Here is an 11,948-nt window from a genome sequence, read left to right as displayed (position 1 = left end):
GTGTACTGAGGAAAAATTAAAAAGGGTTGTGGTTGTTTCATCTGTTTCTGCCGTTATCTGAAACCCTAATTGGACAAAGGATCAACCTATGGATGAATCGTGTTTGTCTGACAAAGAATATTGCAGATCAAGTGAGGTAATGATCTACTGATTAATGCATCCATGATATAGCTTATTAACCATCAAAGATTTCAGTTGAACTATTTATTTCCTTAAATATTTCTAAAGTGCAGTTATAATCGTTTTCTTGTATTAAAGCCAGATTTGTTTTTACCGTTTATAAAATTGGCATATTGCTCGTGTGAGTTGTGACTTGAGAATTTTCATTTGTTCAATCTACTTGCCAAAGGCATGTTTACCAAGTTCCATTAGCTCAATGCTTTGTTGTATATATATATATCGTTTTCGTCCAGTTGTGTAATGGGTTTTGATTTTATCTCCCTTCACCTGCCTCTGTGTTGAATTTGCTATGTATGTTTATAACCTAATCCCCATTTATTATCACTACGGAGCTAGTAAAGTTAGAAGGGTTCAGTTTGTTTATTCTTGAGAATCTTCTCTTTTGATATAAGATTCACTCAAACTAGATCGAAATATCGACGGGATCTTTAGAACTGTTTGTAGATCTAAAGACATCTTGTGATAATCCGTTGTTAACATATTCCGTTCTGTGCGTGATTGATCACAAGAGATTCAGGTGGTGTTTTGTAGGTTTTAATTGAAGATTAAAGAAGATTTGAAGACGAGGAAGATTTTTTATTGGTTTCTCATATATTTGTGTTGCACAAACCTTGATCGGCTGTGTCCAACTAGAATCGGACTTATTCGATTGATAGTTTCGTGAGATCGGCATTCACAATATATCTCTTTGAGATTTATTTGGATTGAGTGCAAATCTAAACTTGACTGCTTCAGTAGTTATTGGATATATTGATCTAACCAGGCAAAGGAGTTTATTAGCTTAAACGAAAGAGCCTTTGCATATGACTTGAGATATCTTTATCTTAAAGAATCAATAGAGCTGTTACCAAACAGATTTGTTGTTCCTTTACTGTTTGGAATACGATCCAAAGGAATTGTTCCAGTGCGTGCACCCATCGAAGTCGAAAGCGCATGGATACTGAGGAAACTAAGTAAACTAGGGGGTAGTTGCTTAGTCTCAACTATATAAAGTTGGTTTAGATTTTGTATAGCGGCTTAATTTGGAGAGTATTCAATTCTGGACTTGGTCCCTGGGTTTTTATGCATTTGCAGTTTCCTCATTAACAAAATCTTGTTGTGTCTTTTACTTTTCCATTTCCGCAATTATAATTATTTATTATAAGTAGAAGTAAAATACACAAATGTTAACTCCGCTTTACTTGATAGTGATCCTATCGAGTTTGGTTAAGGCTGAACCTATTATCAAGTAATCACACTTTGGTAGTCGTATTGTCTCGATCTCGTATACATAGACAGTTACACAAAGTGTGAATACCTATTTGTAGTATTTTCTCGACTCTGTCCATAGACAATCACTTTCGGTAAGAGGACTTATAGGTGGATAAATTAAATATTGCGGTGTATTTGGGTACCCTCGTATTTTCAGTTTACGCCACAAGTCATATGATTTTTATGATCACCAACATCATTATGTACTAACTCAAGCGAAGTAGAACTTTTACCACATATTTAAAATACGTTCTATATATCTCTGCTTGCACACAGATTTCAAAGTTAGAAACATTATCAAAATTGCAGTCAGAAACTAATCATAATGTTTTCATGTTCTGAGGGAACCATGATTCACATGTCCCGATCTACCATGCCATAAATCAACATAGTCAATAATATAAGCAGAACCATTATTTATTAAAATTAAGCTTAATCATTCCCTTACAAGCGTATCCTTGTCTAAATAACGCACCATTTTTGGACACAACAAACTTATCAGCCTCATAGGTCATCCCGAATCAAGCCTTATTAACAAGGTCTCTATAGACAAGGTTTCCAAAATGTCAGGGACAAGTAAAACATTAGCAAGAGCGACAGTCTTTCCCGAAATAAACGAGAGTTCAACAGGGACTTTGCCAATTACTTTTCTACGTAGCTCATTTGCGGAAGTAACTTCATTTTCGTCTCCAATAACCTTTTTGTATGTCTTATGAAGGTTCCATCTTTACAGATATAAATGGTTGAACCACTAGCATACCACCATCCACTACTATTATCAGCAACATCATCAGTGGCGTGCACTACTATTACAAGTTCAGCATCGACCATATTCACCTCATTTTTTATTTTGTTTCTTTCATTGATGACATTCAAGAGCACGATGGTCGGGTTTCTTACAAAAGTACAGTCACTATTCTTCTTGTTGTTGGGATCTTGCTTCTTAACTGAGTATCATTCTTACATCTTAAAGAATTTCATGTCTTAGATTCTTCCGCACTATTGACCTTAGAATGGTTTTCAGCATCCATAATTTCTCATTTACGAAAGTCCTCTTCTGTGCGAAGATGAAGCTGTAAACCTTCTAAGTCATAGTCAGTTTCAACAAGCTTAAGTTTCTTCTTCTAATCACTTCAAGAAGGGGGAATACGAGAAATAATAACCCCAACAACGAATGAAGATATAAGATCAATATCAATATCCTTAGATGATTAACAATTAGTAAAAGTTTACTGACCATGGAAATAATTGACTTACTATCAACTATTTTAAAGTCCATGAAGTTGAAAGTTAGGAATTTCTTGTTGCTTACTTCAGAATTCTTGTATTGTTATCAAGCGTAGTCCATAATTCCTTTGCAGACGAAATACTTGTACACTAGTCTCCAAGGCATCCAAAATATGACTAAAAATATGAAACCATCTTCCTGACGTTTCTTACGTCTATCTTTCAAATCATCAGTCTCTTCCGTTGTTAGAGAAGGAATTTCCTCCAATCCATCTTTAAGAATGTACCACAACTTAATAATGATCAGGAAAAATATCACAGTCTCTTGCCAACGAGTCAAATTCTCACCGTCAAAACGTTGACTCAGAGCCTGGTTCATCAATTGCAAAAATTGAGCAATAACAGTTGAAGTTTCACCCTCCATTATCGAAAAAGTATTTGCTGAAAACTGTTGGAATATGGGTACCAAGAGGATGAAAAATTAGTAAACAAAAAGGAATGTTGTAACACCGACTCCAAGACCTTGCGATTCTTTAGAGCAAATATTTCGACCCCTCCCAAATAACTGGCAGATAAAATTGGTCAATGAAATAATATTTTCAGGATACGATAAAGCCCTAACAACATTGTTGGATTCAAGAGTTATACTCCCTTAACCTAACCAAAAACACACAATTACGAGATTCCTACGATGCTTAGAGAGAAAAGAAACGAGAAATGATTCTTCTAATAATTTTAAAGAGAGCAATTACCACTATTTATAGGTTAATTGCATATATTCCTATTCATTACCAATAGATATACCTTTAATAGGCATCAATGTTGGCTTTTGGAAAAATACACTTCTATTCCGATCCAAACAAATTCAGATCAGGTCCAGCTGTTTTATAAAAGCAACTGCCGGGTAGAAAACGTGCGACCATTTTATACCCAAACACCCCACACTTATTAAGTTAATAAGAACCGGTATTTCAAATCACTAACTTAGTACTATTTCTCTTAACTCGGCGTTTTTTTTTTTTTTGGTTTTGACACAATCTTAACTCGGCGTTGGTTCAGGCCTTCTGTTGAACAAAACAAGTACTTCCTTTTTCGGGTAAAAGAAACAACTATACTTCCTTTTGAAAGTAGGTAGACAAAAAACAAACCTTTACGGTTTTTAACCTACGTTAAATTGTACATTATCCAAATGTATCTGTGAAAGTACTTGTAGTAGAGTAGAGAATAGCTATCATTTTTCTCTCGGTCTTAGCGGGTTTTACTCAAGAAGAATATAATTTGTTAGCTCAAGGTAATTAGCTACGGAATTTAGGTAAGGCTAAATACAAGTGCTTGCTTTGTTTGGAATTCTGTACAAATTATCTTTTTTCTTAAACTTCTGTTTTATCAATGCTGAAGATTATGTTGAGAACATACTTGTTTTTGATTTTTAAGAAGACCCGTTACTCCATTTTCCTCCATTTGGCTGTCTAACTAAGTAATTCTTGATTTCTGCAGAAATGACGTTGCAAACTAAGCTGGATATTAAGTGTTTGTCATATAGTCTAAAAGAAGATAGACCTTTTGATACTTTGTCGACCTGGGTTACTCATGTTCATTTTCCCAGTCGAAAACAGTGGATATACGCGAATGTTTCGGTAGAATTGGACTGCTCTAATCACACTGTATCAATGTTTGGTAGGTCGTCATTGATGGTATGTTGATATATTCTCCTCTCTCTTTCACTTTCTTGTTTCAGTGAAATAAAAATATGTACTTTGATAAGTGATGAGAGGATATGTTTTTGCAAGTTTTGTGTTTAATTGATTGTGTTTCTCTGAACTCTGAAGTATACTGGTAGAAGAAAATATGGTTTAAGAGCTTCTGATAAGACGGCTAAGGAAGTTGAGTTTGATGTTGAGAAGAAAATGGTTGAAGTGATGGACGATGAGGATGTTGAAGAGGGTCCAAGCTTAATGAATGATGAGGAGAGGCGGGAATGGAGAAGGAAAATTAGGCAAGTGATTGACAACAACCCAGAGGTAGAGGAGGAGGATGACCCAATTGAAAAGACGAAGAAGATGGAGAAGCTTCTTGCTAATTACCCTCTTGTTGTTGAAGAAGAAGATCCCAGTTGGCCTGAAGATGCAGATGGCTGGGGTTTCAATTTAGGCCAGTTCTTTGATAAGATTACAATTAAGAATAACAAAAAGGATGATGTTGATGATGAGAATTACGATAGTGATAAGGAAATTGTGTGGCAAGACGATAACTACATCCGTCCGATAAAAGAAATCACCTCTAAAGAATGGGAGGAAACTGTATTTAAAGATATTAGTCCCCTGGTTGTTTTCGTGCATAATCGATATAAAAGGTACGTATCTTTTCTTCTCCCCTGCTACTTTTATTTCGATGTGCTCTTCTTTCGTGCTACTAGTTGCTGCCTTTAACCAATTTTTGAAGGCATAAACCGTGTAAAGAACCCAAGCAACCTTTTTTTTTTCTTCTCTACTTACATAGGCTTGATTGGGATCTAAAAAGCCACATTGAATCCCATATACTTTCTTGCCCTTTTTTGGTACTCTCAATGTCTGTAGGTTGCAAACTTATCCTTTGAAAGTTTTGATGAGCTTGAAAATATCGAGCTTTAGAAGAAAAAAAATGCATGTCATTCAGGGTTTACTAGTTTACTTCTCTTGGCTTGCACTTCCTTTAGGGGGGACATCAAGAAATAGGAATCTGTAGGTCTCCATTTGTGTTCCTTGTGGACATAGACTGGAGTTTGGTAGTTTAGGGTCAAATCCCATATATCCAATCTCCTCTAGAAGCTGATTTGCTTCAGGTAACCTCTGCTTATGAGGTTCACTATTAATGTAAATATCTCACCGTTATCTGCGGGTATGTGTCAGTCAGATTAGTATAAAAAAGAATCCTGATGCTGATTGAGGATAATGAATCTATGAGCTGTGTTCTAGATTGTCAACAGGCCATTATTTAACACTAAATTTCTTTTGATTAACAATACCTGGTTAGTTGGTCAGCACACGAAATGTTTATTTTCTACCATTTGATGATTATCTCCAGACCCAAGGAAAATGAAAAGGTCCTCGAAGAATTGGAGAAAGTGGCTCACATCTTCTGGAACACTGGGCTTCCTTCCCCTCGAGTACCATTTCATCATATCTTTGCTCCTTCTCGTCCTCTATTCCCTTTTTTCACTGATCATCAGATTCTTGATGTTGTGTGAATGAATGTTTTTATGAACAGTGTGTTGCTCTCGATGCTGTTGTTGAGCTCGACCTTGTCTCCGCCTTAAAAGTTACAGTTTTTCCTGAAGTTATCTTTACCAAAGCAGGAAAGATCTTATACCGCGAGAAAGGTACATATGACTGTATCAGTAATATGTGTTCTATTCCTCTATGCTCTTTATGTCATTCTCAAATTGTTGTAAATGTATGATTATGAAGGGTTTCGGACGGCAGATGAGTTGTCAAAGATAATGGCATTCTTCTACTACGGAGCAATTAAGCCACCATGCTTGGCTACATTACTTAAAGAAGACCATGAACTGATCCCTTCTGCTCCAAACAATGTTGACCAAGACTAAACGGTGACGGGGATGTTGTACGATAAAGGTTAGCTAAATGTTTTTATGAAGTTGGGTAGTGCATTAGAGTTGGTTTCAGTCATGGTAGAAACTTTGCAATCTTAGTTAGGTTACACATCAACTGAGTTTAGAGTCAGACATCAAATATGGTCAGTTGTGAGTCTGACCCTTGTTCAGATTTTATTCATATCGGCTACAGGGTTCAGAAATTTCCAGTTCAAGTACCCTTCATAAGATAAACAGAATTAAAAAAGATACCTCTCATTTTCAGATCCTTTGATGTATCCCGCAACTTATAAGAGGAAAATTCTTCTTGCAAGAAGAATAAAATGTAATTTTTGACAATTCTAAGTACATTTGGGCTTGCATTTAACTGTGAACATACCAAAACGATGAGTTCGGTTTTGGATATTGTTTTATTTTCTTCTTCTTTTGTTCTCGAGTGTCTTGCTCTTCTTTGAAAATTTTGAACTTTGAAGAGCGGGTAATATGAGTAGGTAAGTTGACGAGTAGGGAAAGACTTTTCTACTGCGAAACATGACTTGCGGTTTTAAGAGTTTGACCAAGGTACCCACTCAAATCCGGTTTGGTAACCCCAGTATCAGCCGTGTACCCCAGTGGCCCAGCCATTTTAGGCAAATAAATATACTTTTTCTCCAAGAAATGGTCCAACCCAGGACTTGTTGCCAAAGAAGAGTCATGCCCCTTCAGTCACGTTTGGGTGTAAGAATAAGTTGGCTGGTCCCCCTGGATTGGGCGCTCACCATGACTTGGACTTTAACGATCTCAATTCAAACACACTGAAGGGTCATAATTGGTTTTACTAGAAAATGTTTAGACAAGTTCATCTTTGCTGATGTCCTTCTTCTTGTAAATTAGTTTGAGTAAACAAAGTTCTGGACAGTGCCATCGTCACTGTCGGTTCCCATCGAGAGTGATCACTAAGTATCATAATTAGGTCCATTAAGTTTGTAAATCTCACAATTTGCAAAACTTGGAATAGAGATGACAGAAACTTGCCACCCTAAATCAGTAGTAAATCGAACCTTTACGTATTAACAATCAAAATACCTACTCTGAAAACTCAAAAAGTTTCTAAAAAACGTTAATCTAAGTAAATTAACAAAACTGTAAGATGCTCATCTCTACAACTGTTCTAATTACTGTATTCAAACTTAGTTACATGTATACGGGAGGATAAACTGATATATCAGTGAAGTTCTTTTTAACAAGGAAAAGGCAAAAACGAGGATTCTAAATGAATCTTCCTATCTACGAGAGTGATATTATTTAACTTCCTACGACACCATACTAATTGATCATTAGTTATTTTTGACATATGTAGCACCCTAGCGACTAGTTTAAGATCAACTTGAGAATGGAACACAGCTTGACTCGAGTGTTCTTCATTTTGCTTTTGGAACTTCCTGACTATGCAATTTCCGATTCTCATTATTTCTTTGAGCTTCTTATCCTTCTGAAAGTTACAAGAGAGCAAGAAGGGAATTAGACAAGATAAAATAAAAAATAAATATAGTATGGAAACATAAAACAATGAGTGAGAGTGGAGTTGAAGATTTTGACCTTTTGAAGAGTTGTTTGAACATCAACCAAAAGCTCTGCATCTCCGGGGTCATGGAGCTTAATCTGAGGTCCTAATAGTCCCTTTAAGATCATATTTCCTTCATTCCTATCAGCTCGAAGAAACTTCCACAATATTTTCATTGATTCTTCAATGATTTGTAACAACATTGAGCATGTGATGGCATCTTTTCTTCTTGTTCCATCTTTATCCTTTGAATCCTCTGCATTGTAGTTGGACATTAGTGCAACATTTTAAAACAAGAATTACGTATGTATGTAAACCCCAACTTCCTAAGATGATGATGCTAAAGCCTAAGGGGGTAACCATGAAAACAATCTTTTAAGGGTAATGCAACCAAGAAAAGGTGACAGAAGTGACTTAAAGCAAAAAACCTGCAATTCAAGTTTAGAATAATGTATCACCTTTAACAACTGGAACTTGAAGTAGGTTACGAAGAACACATCGATTTTTTATGTAGTTTTGAACCCTTGGTCCTTGAAAGGGCTCATCCTCTAGGAATCTTTGAATGAGAACTTGAAACTGTTGAAATTCTCCTGCCACTTCATTGTATCGACGAACTTCGTATTGGTCAGATTCCAACAACTCTCTAGCCTTAAGATATTGCCAATGCAGGTATTCCCATGACAGACAAAGTTGTCCAACATAAACTACTTCTAATTCTCCTTTCAACTCTTTAATGAATTTTTCCATTGATTCTCCTTCTGGTTTAATACGCTTTGATAATCCAAAGCTTTGTGAGAGTACTGATGTGAGTGTTGGCGTAGTAGATTTCTGCAAAGACATTGTTTGAAGTGGGTCTTTTAGCTGAAGAAAACCTGTTGAGTGATCAATGCATTTGTTAGAAAATTGTTTTCCAACTATATAAAAATCTGTTTGGTATTCCTGAAGACTCTTGTGGCACAAAAATGAAAACCTTTCGTGGCACAAGTTTAGGCAACATGGTTCATGAGTGTAACAGTAAACCCAATATGATTCATGTATAACCATAAGCATAGATTTTCTAAGGCAATTTGGCCATGAATAACAATTCCTATGTAGTGAAATTTACGTTAACAAAACAAAGGAAGTAAGGTGACTGACCTATTGCATACATCTTCTGATAATTCAAGATATCGAATTTCCTCATCCTCTCTGTATAGATTTTATAGAAATTGTGGAGCTCGCCAATTCGATCTTCGTGTAAAAGCTTTTCATCAATCTTCCATGGCTTAAGATCTTCAACCACCTTAGGGGACTCCTCGGATTCTTCAAAAATTGTTGGAAGTCCTGTAGCTCTAACTTTCTTTATCTCCATTTTCAGCTGCTCTATTAGCTCCTGATGCTCCCAAAGGGACTCGAACTCATCCGCCTCTTCAGTATCGGGCCATATCGATTTCTGCAAACTCTGCTCTTTAGAATTTCCGGAGTCATTCAATAGATTCTTCATTTTTCCATTGCATTCTTCTAAGTTTGGTTCTTGTTCTTTTACATCAAATTCACTTACAGTTAGAAATTCTGTCCCCAGAATACTTGAATTCTGCAAATCATTTACTTCAGGACATTCATTCAATCCTGGGTCCATAGTTTCTGAGGTCTCAGCATGTATTGCATCAGAAGAATTCTGAATATCTTCCATTGCTTCCAGCATAGTCTCGCCGAATTCAGCCGAGTCCGAATCCGAATCTCTATCGAAATCAGAACCAATAATTTCCTCTTCCTCTGTCAAACTCTCTGCTCCATCAAAATTAGTACTTTCTAAGCCCACTAATTGTTCCTTTTCAGAAAGCTGTACTTCAGTTGGTTTTACAGATTCTGTTTTCTCATAATTCTGTCTACTGCAAGAGTCGTCATCCAGAATTTCATCAACAGAATTTTCTATTTTCAAATAGGGTTTAATAAAGGTTTTGTCTAAGGACCCACCATGAAAATCATCATCATTGTTTTCTTCAATCAAACCATCATTATATAATTGATTAACAGTAAAGTTCATAACTTTCGGTTCTTGAATGAATCTACTAATATTCTGACCAGGTAAGAACTCATACTTACTAGTATTTGTGTTCATTGGGATTAAACTACTGTTAGGGCTAACTTCTGGTTCTTCTTCTTCTTCTTCAGTTTCCTCGTTGGTTTCCCCTCTGGTTTCTTCATAAATTGGAAACTGAAATTTGAAACTGAATTTTGGTGTCTCTTTTTCATTAACCTCATCATCCTCAACACACTCTGTACCCAGAAAATTGAGAACTTCAGATTCAAGTTTCTGTTCTGAAACATCTAAATCATCATCAGCAACATACTCTGTATCCAGGAAATTGAGAACTTCAGATTCAAGTTTCTGTTCTGAACCATCTAAATCATCATCAATCTGGTTATTGATTCCCTGTTGAAGACTCAAAACTTCGGGTTCAAGTTTCTGTTCATCAATCTGGTTACTGATTTCCTGTCGAAGACTGCAAACTTCCGGTTCAATTTTTGGTTCTGAACTGTCTGACTCTGATTCATCAATCTGATTATTGATTTTATGTTGAAGAACAGGAAAATAGTCCGATTTCTGTTTCCGAACACCGTCTCCAACATTAAATCTGCAACCAAAAAGAACAGAGTTAAGACGGAACCAGAAAGACCCACCATTAATTTAAACCCTTAATCTACAAAATCAAAGAAAACCCATGAATTTAATTACCTGAAGAAATATCTGATTATGAATTTTCCCAGAAAAAATGTATACGTGGTGACGAAAACCCAGATAGAACTAAGAAACATGACAAACCCTTTGTTGTTCATCGGACTGCAGAAGTGGGTTCCAGACATAAATGAATCCTTGTGTTCCCTTTAATTAAATGTCAACAACTTTTGTGTACATGTTTAAGGAAGTTTTCTTAAAAGAACAAGATGAACCATATTTCCATCAACAAAATCTGATACCAGCATTGAATTTTTCATACAGAGAGAGAGAAAAAAGGAAGTGACTTTCTACCTGTAAAAAACGAGAATCAAGAAAGAAGAAACAATTCAGTAAAAGAAGTTGAAACCTGACCTAATTTAAGTCAGAAAAGAGAAATTAATGGCTAAGCTGAAGCAGAGTATTAAGGGGGAGAAAGGTACTTGATACCCAACTTGATTTCTTCTTCTTCTTCTTCACTTCTCTAATTAGGTTTTACATGAAAATCTCGTAATCTGTTATTGTCATTCAAAGTACATGTTATATAAAGCAACAAGTATCATTGAAAATCAATGAGTTTTTATCGGTATTGATGATGAATTGTCTCTGTTTTTATTTTTGGATCTTTTCCGATACGAAAAGTTCAAAGTCTTGTGGAAAATTACTTAAACTCCCCTACCCCCACTAAAAGTTCCCTGTGAAGACCATCTCTTTCTATATTTCCATTTCGTTGATTTGGAAAGAAAAATAGCCCAAAATATGATCCCAAATTCAGCATGTTTTTGACCGTTGTGGAACTGCCACGTTGGGTATGGTAATTTTTGTTATGAATCCAATGGTTAAAATTTCACCGCTGATTGTTGAGTGGGTTCATACGAGTCATGGCCTAACGCGGTAGTCGAAAGAAGCTTGTACTACATGGCAAATTCAGAACGGTCACAGTCACAGTCACAGACTCACAGTAATAACATGTGATTCCTTGTTTGATTGGGTAAATATATTTTGACCGCGGAAAATAAGTAACGTAATAAATGATCTGTCGACATTCCTTTCTTGATGATCACGCGTGCAGTTTCTGTCATCGTCTGCTCAGAATATCATCAGCTGTTAGATAACCCATCTTTTCTTAGTTGCCCGTAACAATCATCCACTGCCTTGTAAGAAAATACGAACTAAATGCTGGTTTCATGGCGTGATCTCCCGGTGCAGATTTTTTGTCAAGTCCAGTTAGCTTCTAAGTACCTCCCACATTCGATTTCTAGTTCTGCCGCGAAAATTATCAACGGGACAAAGAATAAGAAAGTCCGAGGCTATGCGCTGATGTAGTTTATATTCAACCATAGCATGTCAGGATGTATATTTTTCATTATGATATTGCTTCTGAATGTAAAACCAAAATGTGGAATTGTTTCAGCATGGAGTCGGCTTTCTCGGTCGTCAATTTGTCGATTCATGCT

General features: G+C 36.1%; 2 protein-coding genes across 4 annotated transcripts; one reads left to right on the top strand and one right to left on the bottom strand.

Moving 5' to 3' along the window:
- Positions 1–3,803: 3,803 nt before the first annotated feature.
- Positions 3,804–6,592, top strand: LOC113316998 (thioredoxin-like fold domain-containing protein MRL7L, chloroplastic). Of its 2 annotated transcripts, none has more exons than XM_026565157.1 (6): positions 3,804–3,970; positions 4,156–4,352; positions 4,488–5,011; positions 5,722–5,803; positions 5,905–6,016; positions 6,105–6,592. In XM_026565157.1, exons 2-6 carry the CDS (start codon positions 4,158–4,160, stop codon positions 6,242–6,244), a joined length of 1,053 nt encoding a protein of 350 aa, XP_026420942.1. In that variant the 5' UTR covers positions 3,804–3,970; positions 4,156–4,157; the 3' UTR covers positions 6,245–6,592. The 2 variants fall into 2 exon arrangements, with proteins under 2 accessions (XP_026420942.1, XP_026420943.1); XM_026565158.1 differs by having other exon boundaries at positions 3,808–3,949.
- Positions 6,593–7,363: 771 nt separating this feature from the next.
- Positions 7,364–11,158, bottom strand: LOC113318078. Of its 2 annotated transcripts, none has more exons than XM_026566206.1 (6): positions 10,935–11,158; positions 10,513–10,806; positions 8,931–10,411; positions 8,252–8,665; positions 7,829–8,049; positions 7,364–7,721 (listed from the first exon to the last, which is right to left on the bottom strand). In XM_026566206.1, exons 2-6 carry the CDS (start codon positions 10,638–10,640, stop codon positions 7,470–7,472), a joined length of 2,496 nt encoding a protein of 831 aa, XP_026421991.1. In that variant the 5' UTR covers positions 10,641–10,806; positions 10,935–11,158; the 3' UTR covers positions 7,364–7,469. The 2 variants fall into 2 exon arrangements, with proteins under 2 accessions (XP_026421991.1, XP_026421989.1); XM_026566204.1 differs by having other exon boundaries at positions 7,398–7,721; positions 10,947–11,158.
- Between the last annotated feature and the right edge of the window lie 790 nt (positions 11,159–11,948).

This window comes from Papaver somniferum, chromosome 10 (assembly GCF_003573695.1).
Source record: "Papaver somniferum cultivar HN1 chromosome 10, ASM357369v1, whole genome shotgun sequence".
In the NCBI taxonomy this organism is placed as follows: domain Eukaryota; kingdom Viridiplantae; phylum Streptophyta; class Magnoliopsida; order Ranunculales; family Papaveraceae; genus Papaver; species Papaver somniferum.
Note: the sequence above shows the minus strand (reverse complement) of the source record. Positions and strands in the feature narration are given on the sequence as shown.

What these genes read in the sequence shown, in the direction of transcription:
- LOC113316998 (XM_026565157.1), top strand. Translation starts at nt 4,158, where the DNA reads ATGACGTTGCAAACTAAGCTGGATATTAAGTGTTTGTCATATAGTCTA. An exon ending in TTGGTAGGTCGTCATTGATG is followed by an intron (nt 4,353 to 4,487) that starts GTATGTTGATAT and finishes TGAACTCTGAAG; the next exon opens with TATACTGGTAGAAGAAAATA. An exon ending in GTGCATAATCGATATAAAAG is followed by an intron (nt 5,012 to 5,721) that starts GTACGTATCTTT and finishes GATTATCTCCAG; the next exon opens with ACCCAAGGAAAATGAAAAGG.
- LOC113318078 (XM_026566206.1), bottom strand. Translation starts at nt 10,640, where the DNA reads ATGTCTGGAACCCACTTCTGCAGTCCGATGAACAACAAAGGGTTTGTC. An exon ending in ATAATCAGATATTTCTTCAG is followed by an intron (nt 10,412 to 10,512) that starts GTAATTAAATTC and finishes TTTTGGTTGCAG; the next exon opens with ATTTAATGTTGGAGACGGTG. An exon ending in TCAAGTTCCAGTTGTTAAAG is followed by an intron (nt 8,050 to 8,251) that starts GTGATACATTAT and finishes ACTACAATGCAG; the next exon opens with AGGATTCAAAGGATAAAGAT.